At 37.3% G+C, this 23929-nt stretch overlaps 1 protein-coding gene across 1 annotated transcript in view; it reads right to left on the reverse strand.

The window, feature by feature from the left end:
• Positions 1-23929, reverse strand: part of adamts3 (ADAM metallopeptidase with thrombospondin type 1 motif, 3) — a 208010-nt gene that overhangs the window by 179667 nt on the left and 4414 nt on the right. The window contains exon 3 of the mRNA XM_028457181.1: positions 15488-15900. Coding sequence (XP_028312982.1) covers positions 15488-15900 — 413 coding nt within the window. The remainder of the gene's footprint in view (positions 1-15487; positions 15901-23929) is intronic.

A 23929-nucleotide genomic window follows, 5' to 3' on the forward strand; every position in this document is an offset into this window, starting at 1 on the left:
TTGTTTTAAATTTAAAATAGTCTAAAATAGTCTAAATGATCTATGAAAAAAATTGTGATAAAAATTGGGATTGTGATTTTGAAAAAAAAAAATCTAGATATTAATATTTACCGTATCGCCCACCCCTACTACTAGTATTTGAGAAAGTGGTAAAACAAACGGCAATCTTAAAACAATCTTTAGAAGATATGAAAAACACTATTCTGTAAGCAATTGTCACATATCTTTGTAGATCACAAACCGAGCTTATGGAAAGGCTTATTAAAGCACCAATTAGAAGACAAAAGGTAGGAATCGGAGGATGTCAATTGCACACAGAAACGTAAACACTGGTAGACACATAATTGGATGAAAGCTGCCTTTCCATCAGCGCCTTTTCATGACCAGAGCCGGCATTGAACTTTCTCAGCAGCTGGAAATGCCAACTCCGAAAGCCGGCATCCGCAGAGCGTAAATAATGATGTTGGGATTACAAACTGATCCACAGCATGACGCACAACAAGGGCTTGTTTGGATCAAAGCTTCTCCTGCATTTCAGTAAAATACACACATTCCATTTATCATTTTACCATTTGCTGCACGCTCTCTATTATATGCATTTCCGTTTCCTTGTTTGTGTTGTCCAAAGAAGCAATTAGTAGAGTCAATACCAAACGTTTCTATAGATCTGAAGCTCATTTGTTTAATCACGACTGCAAAGGCAATAAAAAAAATTTTTAAAAAAACGCAACATCTATATTTCTAAAAATGGCAAATCAAATGCATTGTGGGTATCATGATTATCTATATCTGCAACAAAAAAGGCTTCCCCTTTTACATACGTAATATGGTGTTTGAGTATTCAGTGTGTATCAAAAGAAATGCTGTGGAGGAGGGAAGCAGCTGCAGTGCAATGTTCACAATGCAGCTGCAAGCTTTGGCCAACCAGTCCAGCAGTAGTTTCTTGCCAAACGTACGGATGGTAGTAAAGGCTTTCAAAGGAATGCTTTGAATTTAGACATTACTGCAAGGAAGTTACACTTTATCAAATGTAAAATTCTCCATAGAGCTCGCCGGTGTCAAAGCGTGGCACCAGATTCCAGTCGCCAATTAAAAACTTTGAAGGAAATTGGCAAATCTCACTAACAAGAAAGTTATTTCGCTCAACTCAATTCTCCCTGTTCTTAATTTTATGCATCACTTTGTATGCTGTAACCCTCGTAGGAAATTCAACAAACAATGAGTTCAAATAAATCCAACCAGGGAGATCATTATGTCAGCTAATACAATGCCTGTGTTTATTCTAGCCACCCTTGAGATAAGAGCAGCGCACATCTGCTTAAATCCAGTGTTAGATCTGTATCACAAAGGCCTGTGTGCATTTTATATCATCCCAGCAATGACTTTGTTTGCTTTTACAGGTACAGTAAATGCATATAGACTTGCTTATAGATTTCATAGATCGTTTTTCAGGAAATTTTTGATAAAAAAAAAAATGTTGATAAAAATTTCCTGAAAAACCTTGTCTGTTCAAAAAGAAGACAAAATGAATCTCGCTGGAACTATTGAATGTTTATAGAGAGAGCTTGCCAGCCGTAGAACCAGTGATCGGATGAAAATTGCAAGTCAAATATCAGAAATGCAAAGCTATACAAGACCAATATTAATATTTTTTTGTTTATATTGACCAACACATGACTAAATGCAAACAAATGCAAAAAAAATGACTGTGATTAAATTAAATGCACACAAAAATGCTTTCATCAGCGAGAACACTAAAAACATTTTTGTCAATGACAGGCGAGGAAATGTGAAGCTGTTCAGCATGTTAATAAATGATAATAATAAATAATCCCTGACTGGGAACTTAAGACTGCTACGTCAGCGCAATAACACGAGAAGTAATTAAAGTCGCTGCAATAATCTTGGCAAGAGTATTATCAGTTAGATTTTATTTTTAGTCATAAGCCTTTGTTCAAACATGCAACCGTCTGAAAGTTGGAAGACGCAGCACACGAAACAATTGTTTAACTTCAGGAATCAGCCTGTAAAAGCCAGCAAGTGGTTTAACGTGTTTAGATCCACTTTTCTAACAATGCCAAAAGGAAGTGAATCATAATCCTTGTATTAACAATCTTATTTATTGAGTTATTATTTATTTCCAGTAGAGGTCAAATCCAAGTCCTTAAAGCAGAGGTCTGTCACACTGACCTAGCTGCTATGATGTTAATATTATTAAATAGTAGCATTTAGTTTGGGGTATTGGGACATAAAGAAGGAAGCGCTGAAAGTTCTTTATAATACGGGACATAACTCAGGAGATCAAACATTTATTTAAAGTTACTTTGTCAGAACTAAACTTATTTATTTATTTTCTTTACACACTTATCTCTGCACTCAGGAATGCTGGGGTCTATGATGCCCATCTCCAGCACCCAATGGGCACAAGGCGGCAGGAAGCTAGTCCGTCACAAGCCCAACACACAGAGAAACACAGTATGAGTAGTACATTAGTATGCAATTTCAAAAGCAGCCTAAGTTTCATGTCAAAACTAGTATGTAGTGTGTTCACATTAGATAGTATGAAAAGACTGAGTATGCAATTTTTAAGGACATTTTTTAAGTATGCACAGTGGGCACAACTGCCCCATGATGCATTGTGAGCGGAATGTAAAACCGTCCTAGGAGCGGCTTCAAGCTAAAAGTCATCTTTTCAAAACAAAAGCATCTCTTCTTCTCTTCCATTAGTTTTTTTTTTTTATTTTTTTTTTTTAAATGCTTTTGTAAATAGGGCTCTTGTTTTGAAATTAACCAGAAGTTTTGTCAGCAGCACAATGGCGGGTCTCCGACAACCTGACAAAATTAAATGTATATACACAAATTTTATGGATCAAACAACCACATGTTGATGTTCTACTTGGTCACTTTCTCACTTAAAATACTTTCAGAACGTTCAAAGGTGGCGAAACAACAGATATTTAGCCACAGGTTATTGTCATAGATTTGAAATGCATCTTGGGAAACTTGGAAGTATACTTCAGTGAGAACAGTCATCATCGTAATCATACTTATAGTAGATAGTAGACAGTATGTACTTATTGAGTTCCTAATGTACAGTACGGAGTGTGCCATTTCGAACACAACCACAGTTGGTGAATTGCACCCACTCCTATGGGGAAAATAGAGACTATAATCAAACTAATGTACATTTCTGGAGTGTGGGAGAATTACTACACAAGTACAGGGAGAACACGTACACTACACACCCAAAGGTCCCAGGTATCAAGGATCAAACCCAGCACCCAGGGCTGTCTTGATGCGAGATGGAACAGTGCTATGGAATTCAACTGAACCCAAAAATGTAGTTATCAGACAGTTAAATTAGGATAACAACACCTACGTTTCTTTACATTTTAGATGCCAAGTCCTCAGTTGCTGCTGATAGTACGCAACAAATTCTAAATCTCATGCCAGAAAAGTGATGTTACTGTCTCAATGTTATTTACTCAATGAAATGTTGCCTATATTTAAAGTTTTGGGGGATATCTGTGCCCCTGATTGTCTGTTACCATGGGTTAGTCCTGATGGATCAGGGACGAATGCTGGAATGAGATCTAACACACCGAACCAAGATATGGCTTTAAAAAAATATCTAATCTTTGATCAAGTCTCTTCACGTACAGTTTGCGTCAACATATTTTGAGTCGTATTTCAACTCGGGACAGGAAGTTATAACTGACTGCAAGATATCAACAATGACCACAACAAACATACTGTACCTTTAGCACAAGTAACTGTGATTTAACAACAGTTGCTTTTCTTAAGAACCTGTTCACACTTGATTTGTGAATCATAGATCTAACATTTTTTCTGACTGTCATAAATATAATAAGAATATAGCCGCTATATGTTACAGTGTGGGCAGCTGTCAAGAAGGAAGTACAAATCTAATACTACTTTGTTATTTTTTAGCTTCGATGTGTAGGTCACAGATGTTTTTGCTCACCAGACGGAGGATAATTGGATAATTTTAAAGCCTAATAAAAATAATGTATTTCAAGGATACGCATTTACCAGTAGCTGCAATAAGCAGCACAATGCATTCCTGCTTTGATGACATCAGATTCTGAACAGCGCAGACTCCCTCGTCTCTAACCAATTATAAAAGAGTGCGCCAGATACCCAAGAAGCCTGGAAAAACATTGAGAGAACAAGGCCGACATGAGGGAAACCGTAGCTCATGAGATAGTGGGATGTCCCAAAGCTTAACCTGGCCATGTGTCAAAGTGTCCAAAGCAAGACAATATCAGCCTGTGCAGATTTTGCAACTGCTACAGCATCCGGTGACGTAGTCATCAAATATACCTTGGATGACTTAATTTCAAAAGGAGTTTATACTGGGTTTCCATTACAGATTTCCACAAAATAAAAGTGATATTTCTCAATGTCGACAAAGTATAATTGCGCTTTGAACGTGTTTCCATTGAAGGTTGTTTTGAGGAGCAGCCTCGTAACTCCCGTGAAATCTCATCCCGCGAGACTTCACTGCAGGAAAATGGACGCTCCAAACCTCCTTATTACACTCTGTATTCCTTTGATGTTTTGTTGTTAGGTTTTTTTCCTAGTTTTATACTGTCCTCCCCAACAGGGAAGTTAGTTTAAAACCTGCTTTTTCCCCCTCACCTCTCCTCCTGTTGTTTTCCCATTTTTCATCTAAATACGGGGCGTCTCCCATGCCCATGGCGACCCACAGTTTTTCCCATTCTTGTCCCCCCATGTTATTTGTGATCGTCTTTCCATGTTTCTTTGGACGGGATGATACTGAAATGTTTGTACAACACTTTGTGGTTTTTTACTTGTGAAAAGCGCTTTATAAATGAAATGTACTTACTTGTTTGCTATCTAATGTGGCAGTAATAACTTTTGAGAATAATGCTAATAAATGTCTCAGTCTCCTCTTCAATCGACAAGTACTGCGCCATGTTTTTTTGGAGTGAAGAAGTTGTGTGGCCAGGTACTTCACATGTGACACGTATTTGCGGAAAAAGTGTTTCCATAGCGCTTTTGCAACGCATTTAAATATCGAAAAGTCTGAAATTCCTCCTCATGAAAAGTAAAAACTTTTAAGCAATATTTAAGTGTTTTTTTTCCAAATTCAGGTGTACCCCTGGAAATGCTCAAAATCTAAATAGCAAAATAAAAACTGGTAATGGAAACACAGCTTATGAGGTGGTATAAGGTATAAGTGTATAACTCTTAGCTCATTTACTTTATATAGTTTTGCATAAATTATCTCGAACAGTGCAGCGCAAAGCTATTTCTGGGTGGCGTTGCAATTCCCAATTCTGCCCTAACTGAAATAAATGAAATGAACCCTACATTGCTTCCAATGATTAATTAACATCTTGCATAGCATTGGTGTGTGAATGAGTGAGTGTGCCTGACATCGTAAAGCACTTAAAACACTGTATAAATTAAGTCCTTTAGAATTCAGAATTTTCGACATTCTGCTTTGACGCCCCCACAATCATCTTTCATGACTCACAACATTTGGAGCTCATTAAAGTCGTAGAGTCAACCTGTTGGATTTAAAGTTGAATTTAAGTAAAATGTCAAACTTCTAAACGTGCTTTCAAATGCCCACCTCTAATTGTGAGTCAGACTCATTTTACAATGGCTGTCATAAATGGAAATGTTAGTTCGTATTAAACTATTCTTGCAAGCAGGTACTCTAATGTCTCGTCATTCCAGCTCCCGTCACCTGATACTGCTGTAGTGCAAACACCTGGTAGCGTTTCCAAACCTTTTTTTATCCTTTTCGTAAGATTGCGAGTACCGCTTAGTTCATGTTATGCATTGTTTATTTGTGTCAACAGGCTCATCTAAGCACTTTCCTGTGTCTTGTCCAACATTAACCTCTTATTTTTCCATTTCTGATGTTTAAGCTATTTTATGGGGTTTTTTAAGAACTCTAGTTACACTTTTCAAGAGAAGATGTTCACTGTTAAACTCCTCACCATTGAAAGAATGATCAGATAATACAATAGTTTCAGTATCAACCCCGTGACAAAAAGTCTGACAATTGCCATTTTAGATTTTGAACTTCATCGCTTAATGTATTTTAAAGGGGGTGCCACAATTTATCATTGATGGATGAGAAAAATTTGTTCATGTAAATATTTGTCCTGTAATGTTACAAATCAAATTGACATATGTTCCCATGTACCCCCCTGAGATGTGGTCAAGTACCTCTGGTTGGAGAACATTGCACTACAAGGCTTCTAATCCTTTTCATAATGCCATTCCTAAAAAATATTGACGAAAATAAAATAATCCTATGGATCTTTAATATTTTCACAGCATTACTTTGCCTTTATTGATAATGCACTATTTGATTTTAGTGATTGATTTTACATTTTTTCAAATACAATCTTATTAGGTTCACTTTTGACATTTTATTTATAATTGAGACAATTGCAGGTGTCGGACAAAGGTTTAACAAAGTGCTACCTAAACACTCTTTCAAAAATGACAGGATCAAGGGCCCTGTGTTCCATCATTTTAATATCCCCAACATCAGCCCCGGCCAAGCAGACAGCACTGCTCTGCCAAAAAAAACATATGGGATACAGCTGAAGGGCTCCAGTTTTTCAAAAACAGTCGCTTTCAGTCTGAACTTCCTAAGGAGGCTGGTATGAACGCGCTTTCACTTTAAAAAAAAAAAAAAAAGCTGAGGTATGGTTACGGACAGTGCCACCTTTCACCCTCCGTGTTGTTCAAAGGTGTGTTTGCTTTTAAAAATGTGAGCAAACCTTCGTCATCATTACCTGCCATTTTCATCCTTGGGCCTTTAAGGAGTCTTTGGTGGAAAAAAAAAAAATACACTGGGAAATGTCTTTATATATGCACTGGCTGTAATTCAACACTTTTAATTGTCAATATCCAAACTATTTAAAGTTGTTAAGGTAGGACAAGACAAACTCTACCAACCTCAGTAATTATTAAAAAACTTTGGTATCTACTGAAAACATATTGGTTGCAGAATGCACAAATAACACACTCATCTATTGAGGTTCTTGGATATGAATTATTCTAAAGTGTTGACAAGGGTGTCAAACTCCAGCCCTGGGGGGACCTTGTCATCCTGCCCCACCACACTAAAGGTAGCTCATTATAAGAGCAGCAATACATTTTTTAAAAGTGTGTTAGAATAGGGAAAACCTCTACATTCTGATTGACAAGTGCTTTATGGGACCAGAGTTGGGCACCCCTTGACTATCTGCATACATTAAGAACGTTTTCCAGCAAACTAACTGGTCCCTGCATGACAGAATTAGGCTGAGGTTAGTTTTGCAGGAACTACTATCTATAGCGATTGCTAACAGGCTAAAGGTATTAGTATAACCTGTTGTCGGCCTATGCCGTTACTACGTACTTCAGAGGGAAACATGTCTATGTTATCACGTGGTAAATTATTGCTACGTCCGGTCGACTTTAATTAGCAACAATGTCAACATAAGGACCATAAAGCCACTGATAAACAGAAAATGCAAACTTGTGCAAACTGTAATACAATGAGAAAAAAAAAACCTTAAACAATTAACTAGTGAACTTCTTCCAGTGTTCTAATTTTGTATTACATTATTGCTGATTCAAATGTGGCAGGTTATAATACAGAAAGCACAGAGCGACAGGAATTTACATCAGTTACATATTGCAGTCCAACCGATTAATCAGTTGGACTATTGACTGATGTCAATTAAATAGTTGATGGCTACAATCGGCCCGATTATTTTAATGGATCAGTGTGTTGGTTTTTATCGTACACTAGCTCTTGTACTGGTATTTTGAGAAAAAAATCATTTTACCCACACTTATTCCATATGGTACCTTAAGCACAGCAGCTCCTTAGTTTGTATGCATAGAAATGATAAAAATATGACGCGCAATAGCAAAACCAGGAACAAGTCGGCATGAGAGAAACAGAGAAAAAAAAAAAGACAAAAAACTTCATCTTTCTGAGGAAAAAATGCTAGCATCTATACACAGCTTCAGGAAGTGGAGCACATGTCAGCGCATCCAATAAATGCGATATAAGTGGCTCCTAAAATAAAACTAGAGGTTGATCTATATATCGGTTGGCCAATATATAGATCAACCAAAAAATAGATCGGCCAAAAAATTTTTTTTTTTTTTTTTTGACCATCCCTAAGGAAGAGTAAGAAACACTTTATTATAGGGAGGATATAAAAAGAGAGGGCAGTGTTACACGAAGGGGAAGGGAACAGGGAGGAGAGACTTGTCTTTCATAATCAATGTGCTTTAAAAAAAAAAAAAAAAAAAAAAGTTTATCGGCCTCAAATATCAGCTTCTAAAATCGGCAGAATTTTTTTTTTTTTTTTTTTTAAATCGGTATTGGCATCAGCCTTTGAAAATCCCATAACGGTTGACATCTAAATAAAGCAGTTCATGAACGCTTGCGCTATACTTCAATTGACTGAAATACTGAAGAAAAAAATACAAGCTGTTGATAAATTGCATTAAAATGGTTCAAACATCTACACACAATCATAGTACACAAGGGAACACCCTTATGTACTGTAGAGAGTGACAACATTTAAATGGCCAATAACTTCTATGAATATTATTTGATTTCTATGTGTGTGGCACCATTGGAAAGCTTAGAATCCACACTTTCAGCATCTGTAAATAACTCAAAACATCCCCTGGCTGACATGTTCCTGCTTTTCTCAAGGCGCGTCACCAATGTTTAACCAAATGAATATGAATGTAAAGCAACACAAACTAAACTCTTGACTGCAAGAGCATAAACTTTGGAAAAAAAATGCGCTGAGCTTTGCGTATCAAGGTGTGCCTCCGCCACCAGCAAGCGTGCCCACATACCTCAACCATATACCCAAACAGCTTTGAGGTCAAGCATCTGCAACAAGCCTCGGCTGAGTCAACAAGGAACGTTAACAACCATGAGTGAATAAACCTCTTGTGCCCTTCTTAAAGTTCACTTTTAATCACGTTTTTTTGCATTCCCTGAAGCATCAGTTATGTAACTAGCCTTCTATTGTAATGACGGTTCTTTTTTATGCCTTCTAAGCCAAAAGATTTAGGCTCTAACACATATCTTCTTCTTTTATTGATGATGATTCTTTTAAACGCAGCCTAAAGACACACCTTTTTACAAAAGCCTTTCCATAGCCTTTTTTATGCCTCGTTATTGGTTTTAAACTGTTTTACTAGTTATGTTAATTATAGGTCTTAGGCTTTTTTTGTAGCACTTTGAGATTTCTTTAATGTAAAGTGCAATACAAATAAAATCTATTATTATTATCATTATTATATCTCTTTAATCCATCAATCCATTCATTTTCTGAACCACTAATCTTTAACTGAGCAGGTAAAAGTCATTATGAATAAAGCTTATTTTCAAGAGCGACAAGGACAAGTGCTGCACTAAAGAAATCACAAAAAAGGACTTCTTTCTTACTTTACATTGGTTTTGAGGAACGTTTTACCCAAGATGTTTATGATTTTACTGACATAGGGATGTCCTGATACAACTTTTTCACTTCCAATATGACACGGATATTGCAGTCTTGTGTATCGGCCGATATTGATCCGATACAATATCAGCAGGAATCATAGATACTATTATTACTTATTTTGTAGTGTGGAATGTTAGAAAAGGCTTGATCAAGTGATGTTACTCAAACAGAGAACAATAGTCAGTAACAGTAGTTACTTTGTTGGAGTGTGAACCACAGTCACCTATGGATAGAAGCGCTGGAGCAGAAAATTTTATCGGAGAGCTTATATCGGTGATTTTAGATGCAGTCCGATAAAATCCGATATTCATTTTCTGGCTGATATTGGACCGATATCCGATATAAATATAGAATCAGGACACGTACTTCAAGAAGCAGTCCAAAGATAAACAGACTCTCTCTTTTAGGACACAAACCAATGCATTACTAATGAGGCACACGGTGTGTTTACACTCAACAGTGCTTGGCTCTCTTAGCTAGCAAAGCAGATTATACAACATAACACACGTTTAGAGCTGGCCAAGTTTTTGCATCGCCACTAGACATCAAGTCGGTCATGTTTACCATTCCCTTGATTAGCCACTATCCATCACTGGATCAGTCCGCCAGAAACATAATCTCCTCCCTAGAACCAAGGGAAAGGCTTTGATACAGCTGTCCAGCTTTATGGAAACAAATGACTCGAGCTGAAGCAGTATTTCACGGTCACTTATGGCTCCTCTCAGCCAGCTTATAGTTTGGCTATTTTATGCTGAATTAAAAGCAAGTGAGGCATGTATGGTGTGTGCTGACAAAAACAGTCTTTAAATTGAAAAAAAAACAAGCAAAAGATGTCACAACAAAGAAGTTGAATGTAATTTGAAAAATCCTCGTCTCTCAGTAAGGAGGGCTTGATTTGAACTGTTTGCTGGAATCCCTGAACAGTTGCTTTTCTTTGCCCTATTGAGAGAAAAATTGATTTGAAAGTCACTTAAGTCTTGATTATATGTTCATGCAAACCCAATCATGTGCACATTGTTGTTCAATGTACATGTAGGCTTCAAGAGTCTACTGTGGGTGTATTCTCGTGCCTTATATGAACAGAAATGTGAAATGGAACTCCATGAAGTGAATCTGCGTTTTTGTAATTTCTTGGTCTAATGCAGTTCATTTTTCCCCGTTCGTGATTTCCCCATTTAAACAGCAATTACATCCACCCACACTTTGGGACAGAAAGAAGCTCTGATCTGATCATTTCTGCATGTTATCCCAGTGTGTATGTTCCAGGATCTCTGGTTGCTTCCCACTAGCTACCACTGTGAAAAAAATAAACAGAACAGTGATTCCTGTTCATTATAATACTTGTTTAGAGTAATAAAAGCCCACAGCTGATTTGCTCTCCTGTCAAAATAATTGCTTGAGGGAACTTTAAAGCAAGTGATTTATTTCAATCCTATCCTTTTTTTCCTTAGCTGAAAAATATATCTTGATTTGAGTTTAGATTTCAGGTCTTTTAGTCCCAACACACATCAGACATGAAGTGTCTACTCTTTGCCTTTCAGGGTAATAATTTCATAAAGGAACATCTTCAGCATGTCCATGACATGACACCCCTGTGACCACACAAGTGTATGTGAACTTGTACTCATGTGGGGGAGGAGCAGGGGGATGGGAACAATACAGTATAAACTCCCTTTTGAAATCTCAAGGGCACACACATTCCTCCCTTTTACACTTTAACCTTTCTTAAGAAGGGTTGTGATGTATGCGTATTCTTTCTGTGTGAATGAAAAATCAAGCAAACCATATCAATCTTAATCTGAAACTGTTTTCTTGCGGTTAGAATTGTGCTTGCAAACCTTCTGTTCTATTACCAGAACCTCTATAAAAATGTCATATACAAAGATGAGTTTCAGACACCAATGAGAGTTCCCATTTCACATAAGCAAACCCAAAGGCTTCCATTATGACCATAAATGGTGAAAAGAAGGAGTGGTCAGAGTACATTTAGAAAAGCTCAAACTGCTTTGGCATCCAAGGCATAAAACAAAGGATAGCCTTGTCACTGGACTATATATCAAGCAAAATATATGTTGGTTCAAAAAAAGAGATAAACTTAAACCCAAAGAAGAGCAAAGTCTGCTGACAGACAAACAAGTACTGGGTTAAAAGGTGTTGCTGTTGAAAAGGTGTGGGAGCCCATGGAAGTACGTCATGAAGGTTGACGGGCTTGGGGCGAGCGTCAGGACACAGGCCGACGTGCCATTTGCTGTGAACAGGTGGGCATGAAGTTTTGTGATTTAAAATGTGATTTAAAATGTGAAAGTTAGAGGCCAAAATGCGTTTGCACCCATTATAGCGTCACATTTTGCCTGGGATGATCTGTGCGCTCTTCTATATCTACCCTGTAGATTTCACAGCCCTCAACATAATAATTCAGCTGAAATAAATGTTTGTTTAATTATATGTTATGTTGTAATAAGCCACAACCACTTTGACCAATCGTAATTAACTTTGAGATACGGCACAAGGAGCAACCCATGATCATATCCACCAAATTTGGTAAAAATCGGTCTTGCCATTTAAGAGATATAAATATTCCATTATTGCAGCGCCCCCAAGTGGCCTACAGTATTCAAATTTGGCGCATACCCTCACAGTAACATGCCAACTAAGGACCTCAGATTTGGTGTAGTTAGCTTTTATTTTGACTGAGATATGCACCAGTTCGTGTTTTATAGCTAGCTAGAAAACTTTACTCAAGAAGTTGAGCATATTTTGCCCGAACTTTAAAACAGGTCCAACTGAAGACTCTACGTGCCAAGTTTCACGCTAATTGGACAAAATCCCAAGGAGTAGTTTGAAAAAGTATGTTTTACAGTTTTTGTGATTTTGCTCCGAGAAAAGTTTAGGCAGAAATGGGCGTGGCCTAGCCCAGGTGATTCAGTGCTATTCAAGGAATCTGTGGATATGAAGTTTTTGAACGGACAACAAACGGTGTGGGAGTTATGGGCCAAAAGGCATTGACCTTTGTTATAGCGCCACTTGCTGGCAGATATATGGGAATTTTTGCGTCCACGATCCCCTGGGGGTTTTGGACCCACCCTCCTAAGGGCACCGCCCTCCCTTGTACGGTTTAACCTGCAGCAACACTTTTACCAACAGAACTATTAAAGGGAACAATAATCGGAACGATTACAATAGGGTTCCTAGCACAGCTGGTCCTATGACATGTGATTCAGTGTGTCACTGAGTTTTGAAATGTACGCACTCATTTATAGTTATTTCTCATCAAGTAATTTGACATCTGTACACACATGGGTTAATTATAGTGGAAACACTCCATAGGCATTTTAAGAAAAACAGGTTGACAGGTTTACTTGTGTAGAAGAAACACAATATAAAACAAAAACTTGTCAACGAACCATAAAATAGTACAAAAACATTACTCAGAGTCAAACATCTTACATTTTGTTTTTACTTATCTTTGTTAAAGTGATTCAAAAGCACTATAAATGGACTCTAAAACAATCATATGACTAGTGTAAGCATTTAACAGAAGGGAGCAGAAAACAGAGCTCAGCACTGCCGTTATTAATGTCATCTCAGTGAGAAGCTTTCATCCTGTATTACATGCAACATGAAGGGTTTCTCACACACAGGCCAATGAAGATCACCCTCACTTCACCCCCGCACAGCTTGTGCAGAAGCAGAGGAAGTACCTCGACTCGTAAGCTCCGAGTTGCCAGGCCGCATTGCCTGCTGCAGTAAAGACTTCCAGACAGCAGCCTGGCTATAATTAACAAACAGTAAAACACACACCTAGTGAGGTCCAGGGCTACCACTTGAGATCAAAGAGCTCGAGCCCTCAACGACAGGCTTTTTCCACCAGAAAACCACCGGTTTCGGAGCATGTTTGATCTCAAGTTACTGAGTCCGGCATGCTTTGCATTTTCCAATTTTCCATTTACAACAAATGGAAGAGCATCCAAATCTACAACACCATTCTATGCCATGAGTATTTGCAGTTTTATTCAAAGCAAAACATATTCCAACTTGCAATTAAAGACAAAAGATGAGAGGATAGAATTGATTGAAGATATCCTTAAAGACCTCCCCTCCCTGCTGTGACGGAACAAGTTAAGGGTTCTGTTTGATAAAATATCTTTAGAAAAGATAGATAAAGAGGAAAAACTTTACACTTCATACACTACTGTTCCGTTTTGTATTGCACGCTGTGCATATTCTCTCTGAATTTATACAACCTACTTAAAGCCTGTTTGTTAACATTATTGCACAAATCAGCCATTACCAACTCTAGAAATCCACAACCAACAAATGAATCCTAAAATCTTCAATGGTCTACCCCACCCAGAACTGTCTGAATATAGGTCAAAGTACATGAATACAATACATATGTGCATTTGTAAGTAATTCCAAACTAAATACTAAAAGTGTTTAGTTTTAAGCCTGGCCCACCTTCAGGTAAGCAGGGACAATCTGAAGCTGTGGCAAACCTTTTCAGAATCATCATTATTGATTCCTGGCTCATCTTAGAAATAATGCAGTTGCCAATCACTAATGCCTGCATCTCTACTTCATTAAAATTAGTCCATCCACTGCAATATGAATGCAAAAACCCTTGCATCCTGTTTGGCTCAAGCTACTGGCCTAAACGTTTACTGTAAATGTCAGGGAGAGGAAAGACCTGGAAGAGACGGAATCTGCCCAAAAGTGATGAACTGCTAAGCCGTACACTAGTGGTTCCAAACCACTGTGGCTCAGACGAGGAACAGGCCACAAAGACATAAAAAATGAAACACTGAAGATGTTTTACTTTCAGAATGAGAACAAAAATACAGGAAGTACAGAAAAATGTATGACGGTGCTTTTAACAAACACTGACCAAACAATACCAGCCTTTTACTATTTATACCTTTACCAGGTTTTGATTTTTTTCTGTTTAAATTAAAGGAAGACGATGTTGAGGTCAAGTCTTACTCATTGACTTTAATTATAGTTGTGTTGATTGTGTTGTATTTATACAACGCCAAAACGGGTAACCTTTTTACTTCAATTTGTTCAGTAATATTTTTTTAATCACCTGGATTATTGCTAGGTTTTTAGAAATATCTTTATTAAAGATCTTGCATTTTGTGAAACACAGTCTATTAAATAAGACATTTAATTTTAGATAGTGTTAATTACTTAGCAAGCTTTAATGCAGACCTCACAGCTGTGGCGCTAATAGAGATATAACGGAGAACCAAATCAGCACTAGAATTTGCTGCGAAAGTAATTTGTTACAACATAATTTAATTAACCCCATCTATCTTCTTTTTTTTTTTTTAGCTTTAAGGAGTATTTCCAATTTTTTTAGTTTGGCTTTGTTTTAGGCGTTAAAATGCTGTTAAACAATGATCACAAAAAAAAGGAGAACCTTCAATGTCCATTTAATTAATTTTTCAGGAACGTCTCAAAAATGACTTCTTGATAACTGATTTCACCTTTAGTTGAAGGAATTTGGGTCTGCTTTCTTAGTCTAAATGCACTAAATGCCCTTCTGGCTCACTTGAAGAGTCTTTTGAAAAGGTCAATCTCCAACTACTGTTTGGGCGTTTTACGAGGGGAAGGATGAGGAAAAAAGAAAGAACACAAAAACCTCAACATTTTATGTTTGGAAGTGGCTGGGAAGAAAATCTGCACAATTTGAGTGCACAATTGAAGACCGCTGAGCCGTGACAAATATTCACACAAAAAGCCTCCCCGTATGATCGCCAGGAGAATACCTTTAACAACAATGTGCAGTAAAATCCTAAGTGCTGACGTAAAGAAAGGCTAAGTTCAGGAATAACAGACTTCTAAAATCCTTCAGCTTTCCTTGATACGGTCATGGCACTTTAGCAAAGAAAAGAGAAAGCTTCACGGTAAGGACATTTAAAGAGTCTTTATGGCTGAAGAAGACTTACCAGTCCATCACAGTTGTTAATGGCAACCGAGGCTCCAGGGACATCTGTAATGTCACCGATAAACGTGCAGTCCGTCTTTAGCAGCTCGCGGTGCAGTACCCTCTCCGTCTGGTTGGTGGATTCCGTTTGACTGGTTCTGAAGCTACTTCCAATTCCTTCAACCCCATCATGCCACTCCACCATAGCGCCGGGAGCCACTAGCTTGTTATTTGGGTGCAGGCGAAGGTGAAACTCCTTCCCAAAGGCAGTGATGTTGAAGAAAAGACTATGCTGAGATTTAGTTAAAGGCGACAGTTCTCTCTTCACCCGCTGCTTGTGAGAGGCTGAGAGCAAGTGTGACAGGAAGTTTCCACGAGAGTCGGTGCTGAACGGTGTGACCAGGCCATACTCCTTTAGCCTGCTCTTCAACTGATCTGAGACACAATACAAGAACAAATCAATACCAGTTTCTATGCAAACAAATAAAAATACTACATGGGCATGCGTAGACATCTAGAGCTGATTGTTCATTTTAAAAAAAGAGGTCATCCTTCAGGTTAAATCTGTTTTCACGCCTTATGTCTATGATTTTGGGCAGATATAGGCAAAGTTTGTCACACTAGGTGCTACAGAAATGTGACTGTCTAATCCGAGGGCCACATTATCAAACTTCGTGACAGCATTTAGAATAATGGCCAATCCGAGCATTAAAGCTGGGGTATGTAGAATCGTGAGGCGCTCCATGCTTTCCCCTCCCCTCCTGAACAAACTCTTGCGTCCACGCGCACATTGTGACTGTTTACTCCACAGAGACTCGTAACAAATGTTGGAACTTTATCTTGTGCTATTGGAGAGTTTTCTGATGTTTCATCCATCTGACATGAAAGCTTGTATCACTCGCTGAGTGAGGACAGTAAGAGGCTCAGAGAGTCACAGCTGCTGACTCGTTTGTGCCTTTATTCTGTTGCTTCTCTACCTTTGTCTTCCTTTTTCCTTTTGATTTGTCGTGTAACTGCTGTGCCAAAATTCGCATTAGAGACTACAGCTGGAATATAATGACATGGGACTGTCTCTACTCTCAGATACAGACGCGCATCGACTTTTGACGAGCAGCTCGAGAATCCAATAGTAATGCGTAAAACAGCTAATTGAATTACCCTGTTAGAAAGATCTCTGATTGGCTAAAGTCCAGCATCACACTCCCGTATTTCTAAAGCTCATTTACAGAGCCAGGAGAAGGAGCAGAGATTAACTGTCCACTCAGAACACTTTGGATTACAATATACATTACAATATAATAAGATGATTATGGATTTTTGACCAAAAAAAAAAAAAGTACAAACTTCAGCTTTAATACAGGAAACAAACAAAGGGACAATTTTGTGTACGTTTGGAGTCATTTTGCGTGTTTTTGTTGTCATTTTGTATATTTTACTCAATTTTTGTGTATTATTTTATTATTATGTCTCACTTAGTAAATGTTGTGTTTTTGTTGACATTAAAGTAAGTTTTGTGTCTTTTTGGAGTCATCTTGTGCAATTTTTTATTTTGTTTTTGTAATGTTTTTATAATTTACTTTTATTTTGTACAATTAATTTCATTGTGTGTATTATTTCATTATTGTATATTATAATAATTATTTTAATCCAAAAACATGACTGTAAGGTTGATTGTAGTTTTTAGATTTCCCATAGGATTGAATGAGAGTGTGAGTGGCTGTTTGTGTGTTTCCCCGTGATGGACTGGCTCCCTGTCCAGGGTGTACCTCTTCCTAGTGCCCAGTGTGAACCAGAGACAGGCACCAGCAGACCCCTGCGATCCTGAAATTGGACAAAGCGGGTCTAAAAATGGATGGATGGATAATATGTTATGTTTTGTATATCATTTAGTGTGTTTTTGGAGTCGTTATGTGTATTTTTCTCTCATATTGCATGTTTTTGTTGTCATTGTGTGTTATCGTTCTTATTGTGTATATTTCTCTCTCATTCATGTTGTCACGTTATATATTTGTCTTTCATTTTGAATGTTTTTGTTTTCATTTAGTGCATTTTTCTCTCATTGTATATTTGCGTTGTGTTAGGGGCACTCTAATCTATTAGAAATATGTATAAACTCCTTGTATGAGTACTCGCAAAGCGTAGCTAAAGATGCTTTAGGTCAGGGAGGTATGTGAGATCTCAGAAAACACATTTGTTTTGTAAACAAAAAAAAATGTTGTTTATTCAATAAATATTGCTATTTTCTAGCAAACCTGTGAATCTTGAAGTGAAAGCTAAAGGAGAATTCCCCTAAGCCCAGGTCAACTCTGCTTTTTCTGACTGCAGTGGATAGAAGTGCACTGGATTCTGTCGGTCAGAAAAATGCTACAACTCTTCCAGCTGTGTAATTATCTGGTAGGGTTTTGACCGAGGGACGTACAAACAGGTGTCAATGGTGAAACAGAAATTACATGCTAGAGGAAATTACATGCCTTAAAAATCATAGGATGTGCAATGGAAGAAAAACATATTTGACAAGGCTTTGAAGATCATACACGTGCATTTTAGACTTCAGTGGGGAAAAAGAATTCTTGCGATTATATTGAAGGACAGCATGCAAACTGCATACAAAACAAAGATAAAACTGGATTTTCAGTTTACATCCAAAGTCCCAAACCTATTAGTCATGCATTTATAAGATGTAACTAAATGCAATTAGTACCGATAGGCAGACTTCAAATTATTCGTTATTATTTGTCCAGAAGCTTCAATGCCTACTTATCAAAGATGGATACAATATGATCATAGTTAGGTTGCTGTGGACATTATGATGGGAATTATCTGAATTTAAGTTTTAGAAATAAATGCAACTGTAAATAAATCCAATATGTTCAAACATTCAAGCTTTACAGTTGGAATAAAATTACAAATCAAACAAAAACAAGATTTCTTAAAGGCTTTTTTTTTTTTTTTTTTTTACATTTATGATAACTTTTTGATCATCACAACTGTAGCATAATTGTTTTTCTGCAGGAGCAAAAAAACTCATGCAAAGTAAATCCCTGATTTACTTTCATACTTTGTTGTTTATTGCTATAGGCAATAAAGTTGGTGTAACTAACAAATGTTTAAACAGATTTAAAAAGCAAATATAGTGCCACAAGTCTCCATGATAGAGTGAAAATGACTTCACTGCTTTCTCCCCACAAACACACACAGCCAGACTTCCCTGAGAAATCCCCAGGGGGCATCTTTAATCTCAACATCCATGTCTCCTACTATAAGGGAACAAATGAGCAACATTCAGAGGCAACTGCTGCTTAATTTAGACCAAAAACGCACGTCAGGAATATCAAAAACAACATCGCGCCCACAGCCCTCCTAGAACCCTCTATAATATGGACTCTGTGCAGTGAATCGTTTCATATTAGAAACAAAAGCACACCTTCAGAGGTCTAAAACTTTTAGTTTCATAGAAAAAGAGTGTCGAGTCTACAGAAAGTTGAGTTTTCTAAGTTCAGAGGCTTAATTATTTTAGTTCTGGCGAATTGGGATTCCATATCATTAAATCATCACTAGAAGTTCTGTTCATTAAACATCACCGAATATTTGTCAGAGTTGAAAGTAACTGATGACAAGTACTTCTGTAATTGAGTCTTTTATTGGTAGTTGTACTTTTTGGAGTGTATTTCGAAATCAATAATATTACTTGTACTTAAGTACGTTTTAAAAGTAGTAAAGTAATTGGTTACATTTCTACATCCAACCACTCAAGCCTGTTTGTGTAGAGTTGCTAAGAAAGTGACTTTTCAGAGGCTAAAACTCTGGAAAACAGGCGAGTTTGGGAAAATAAACCTCAAATACTATGTTTTTGGGGTTCTTAGAACAAATTAAGAAGGCTGAAAAATAGCATGATATGGAACCTTTAACAATGAAAGTGAATTACTGAACAGAAACCAAGTTAGCAGATTTGGCTACGGCGGAAGAAAAATGTGGGGAGTATTTGTTTTATAATGATTGAGGAAAGTTTCATCAGATGAAAATTACACCACACTGCTACTGGCTTTGCAAGCCCACAACTTAAAAGTGTTATTAGAATACTGTGACCAGACGTCCCGGTCTTCAGAGTTACGTTCTGTGTCTCCGTCGATTTCCCCCAAACCATTTTTCCCATTTTTTCACAAACTCAGTCCTGTTTAATAAATATATGTAGACGTTTGTTATCGATGACAGAAAAGATCTGATAAAAAAAAAGATAAAACTGTGAATTCTGTGCACTGTGAGCTGTCAATCACAACAGTTGCCATAGCAGTGCTTGAAATATAAACCAATTAAAAAGCTGAAAAGTCTTCCACGCGTTTGCAACTTGATGCTGATTGGTCGATGGCATTGACATTATTACTCGTTCGCTTCCTCTCATGCCTTCTCCTTTATCATGCCAAAAAGAAAAGTTTTTTTGATTATTCAAAACAATTTTATGTTAACTTCAAATTTTGCTTGCGAAATGTCATTTGTGTGACCTTTTTACAAATAAAAGGTTGTTTATTTTTCAAATCTGTCGTCTTTGGTTAAAATACTGTCCTGGTTTTGAGTTTTAAAAATCTGGTCACCCTATATTAGAAATCATAACTTAGCCATTGCACCATTATTAACATAAAAGTACATCCATCCATTTTCAGACACGCTTGTTCCTGTTTTTCAGGGACGCGAGGCATAAAAGTACAAATGTAGAAAAATGTTAACTCTACCAACTACCATCTTGGATTAGTTCCATTTAGCATTACTAACATTTATTGTCATGAGGAAATCTTGTTTTAGACACCTCGATTTGAGTCGGTGTTCAAAGGAGTGCGTGTATGCACGTGCACTAACTTGTCCTCTTAAAGTGAAGGGATTCAATGGGCTAACTTATTATTTATTAGGAAAAATAACCTTGGTTGCTTCTACACAAACATGGCTCTATTGCTTATATTTAGTCTTCTTAATATGCCTCGTTTTGGTGCCCTAAAAAAACTGATTTTTGACCTTCACTTCCTTTTTGTTTGAATATCTTAACTTTAAGTTTTACTCTTTATATTTTACAGTGCAAGGTAAAAAAAAAAAAAAACTAAAACAATGGAGTTATGTAAGAGTGAACAAATCAGCTTTTCTTACAAAAGATGTTTTCTTCGTTTCCTTTCTCAATAAATGCAGTAGTCTGAGAATCTCGGGTTTTCTGTGATTGCGTACTAGCTTTGCACTTACATGTCACAATCATCTCTTTATAAATCTGGACATTATAGGTTGGCAAGATCTCTATCAAAATCAAGAGATATTTGGATTGAATAAAAGGACATAAAGAACTCAGCATCTGATTAAAATCGTTGGGGTAATGTGAAGCAGACTGAGTTTTCCCATTTTCCTTTTGGCCTATATTCCAAATAAAGCGCCAGAAGCACTGCTCAGGATTTTTATTATCATAGTTTCATCAGCACGAATTATTTTACATGCTTCATAAAAGGAAGTTGATCAAAAATTATTTGGGGACTGGCAGCCACAGCCTGACCTTAGGGGGGGTGTTTAAACCGACATAATATGTAACATCTGTTTATCTTATCCACTGGGGTTTACACAAAAGATCAGTTGATTTTTCAAAATAAAAGCAATTCGTTCAAAGAATTGCGCTAAGCCTTGATTAATGAGGTTAAAAGAATTAGTCAGTGACCACCGGGAAGATGTTGCTGAGCTTTCATGAACCTGAAGGAACATAAGATTACAAATAGTTTTGAAACGTGATCCACTTTATCAGATAAAAGCCACAGATCAGACTATACCAGGGCAGACAATCGTATACTTTCAGACATACAGTAATGTGTTTGGACTGTCGGAGGACCATCTTGCTGAAAGTTACAGAGGAACTTACCCATTATAACGTCATTTAAGTCAAACATCATTCAGAGAACTCTAAAGCTGGAAATCTGTCGTGTTAAAACATGCGTCTATGGCCTCATTAGGACAGCAGGGAAAGGGTTAAAGCTGAGAGTTATGACAATATTTACAAAGCTCCAACTCATGGACACTTTTTTTCCCCTCCTTGGTATATGCGAGATAGAGACTGTTTGTGTGGGAAATCACTTCCTACATCCTTCTCCTGACAGAAGGACTTCTATGTTAGGGACTGTAAAGTGACCTCATTGGCTACAAGAATTCAACTCTTTCAGTATCCAGCTACAGTATTTCTCTTTCAGAAGTTATGACTTTGGTTTACTCATTGTACACATCTGGTTTGTTAAGGGGTTTGTGGACATTCAGCCAGGTAGAATCAGTTGCTAAGGAGAGTTAAAATAGGTTCGACTTTGAGAGACTTTCCAGTAAAAGATCTCTGATAAAGACAGACATAAGAGTAAAATAAGTATTGAATACGTCTTAGTACATTTCTATTATTTTTTTAAAGGTGCTCTTGGCATGAAATTATCACAGTAGGTGGGCAACAACCCATGAAATCCATGCATGCAAAGCAATCAAACCATAGCTGTCCATGAATTGTGTAACAATGTGAACTGACACAAGGGAAAAGTATTGACCACGCTTACTGAATTTGATTTAATACTTAGTATAAAAACCTTTGTTGGTAATGACAGCTTCAAAACGCCTCCTGTATGGAGAAACTAGTCGCATGCATTGTTCAGGTGTAATTTTGGCCCAGTCTTCAAATCTTGAAGGTCCCGTGGGCCTCTTCCAATAACTCTGATCTTTAGTTCTTTCCATCGATTTTCAACTGGAATAAAGCTTGGCTGGGCCATTCAAGGACCTTTTTCTTTTCTTTCTTTGAAACCAATTTCCTTGGCTGTGTGCTTGGTATCATTGTCTTGCTGAAATGTCCACCCTCTTTTCATCTTCATCATCCTGGTGGATGGCAGCAGATCCATATCAAGAATACCTCAGTACATTTTTCCATTCATTCTTTCTTTAATTGTATAAAGTTTGCTGAAAAACAGCCCCACACCATGATGTTTACGCCTCCAAACTTCATTGTTGGTATGGTGTTTTTGGGGTGATGTGCAGTGCCATTTATCCTCCAAACATGGTCTGCATTATGGCATCCAGAGAGTTCAGTTTTGGCTTTATGTGACCATACTCTACCACCCCAGTTCCATTTTACAGTCATACAGTGTGAGAAAAGCTGTCCCCTTTAAAAAAAAAAAAAATACCTCAAACAGAGTCCAAATAATGGAACAAGTGCAATAACTCCTGAAAAAATTCTCAATTTTGAACTCCATCAAGGTAATGATACCCTGAAGTCACATGCCAAATTTGGTTATCGTATCTTATACGGTTTCTGAGAAAAGCTGTCCCCTTTGAAGATAACTCGAACAGAGTTAAAAAATGGAAAAAGGGCAATAACTCTGGAAAAAATATTTGGTCGCTTCTTATTTTCAAACTTCATCAAGGTATTGATACCCCAAAGCCACACACCGAATTTGGTTATCCTATCTTAAACGGTTTCTGAGAAAACCAGCCCCCTTTAACTCGGACGGATGGACGCACGGAGCTCAAACCACACTTTGTGTGGCGGGGGATAATAATCCATGTCAGTACAACTTACTGTATACATACCTTTTCATTGTACCTTACTCATTATTTTAAATTACATTTTTATTTAATTATAATTTTCTTTTTCTTTTGTTTCTTCACAGTACAACTTACAGTATATCTACCTTTTAATTGCATCTTACTTTATTTTTGACAAACAGTTTGGTTTAATTATGGGTTTTTTTTATATATTAGTATTCATTTTGTTTCCTCACATAAGTTTTTGCTGAAAAAAATTATTAACATTTCTAAAAAAAAAAAAAAAAAGGGAATAAAAAAAAAAAGTATGTAGAAAACACGGAAATTGTGGGAAAAAATATATAATGCATATGCATGGAAATGTATAAAATATTTTCAAAAATCGTAAATCGAATCGCAATATCTGTCAGAAAAATCGCAATTAGGTTTTTTGTCAAAATCGTGCAGCCCTAGCTTGTTTTGTCAAAAATGTGGTATCGCCACACAGGTTTTATTCCCATGAGTCGTTTTCAGCTGGAGTCTGAAATGGGCCTGCTGGAGGCCCCTGAAGGGCAGAGTTTTCCCCTGCCAGGGGTAACCTCGGTCAATGGATGGAATTATGATCCGGCTTGAACACGGAGTATCTTAATTTGAAAATAATCTGGGTATTTTATTCTGAGTCTACGTACTACTTCCTGTCCCGCTCTGGCTTATTTTTGTTAAATTGCTGCAGCACAGCTCTGGTGTCTGGCAAAAATAGAAGGGCTGCGTATTTGCTGCAAAAAGCTCCAGCATGATGGAGAAGATACCGATGCCGTGGAAATTGACACATTGACTTTAATGGAATCCTAACGGCTGCATTGTGGTTTCGGAGCAGTTACGGAAGCGGTGGAAATTGGGAATAATCTGAAAGAAGAAAGCGCACTTAATTTGAAAAAGCCTTGTTCGGTATGAA

This window comes from Gouania willdenowi, chromosome 9 (assembly GCF_900634775.1).
Source record: "Gouania willdenowi chromosome 9, fGouWil2.1, whole genome shotgun sequence".
NCBI lineage: Eukaryota > Metazoa > Chordata > Actinopteri > Blenniiformes > Gobiesocidae > Gouania > Gouania willdenowi.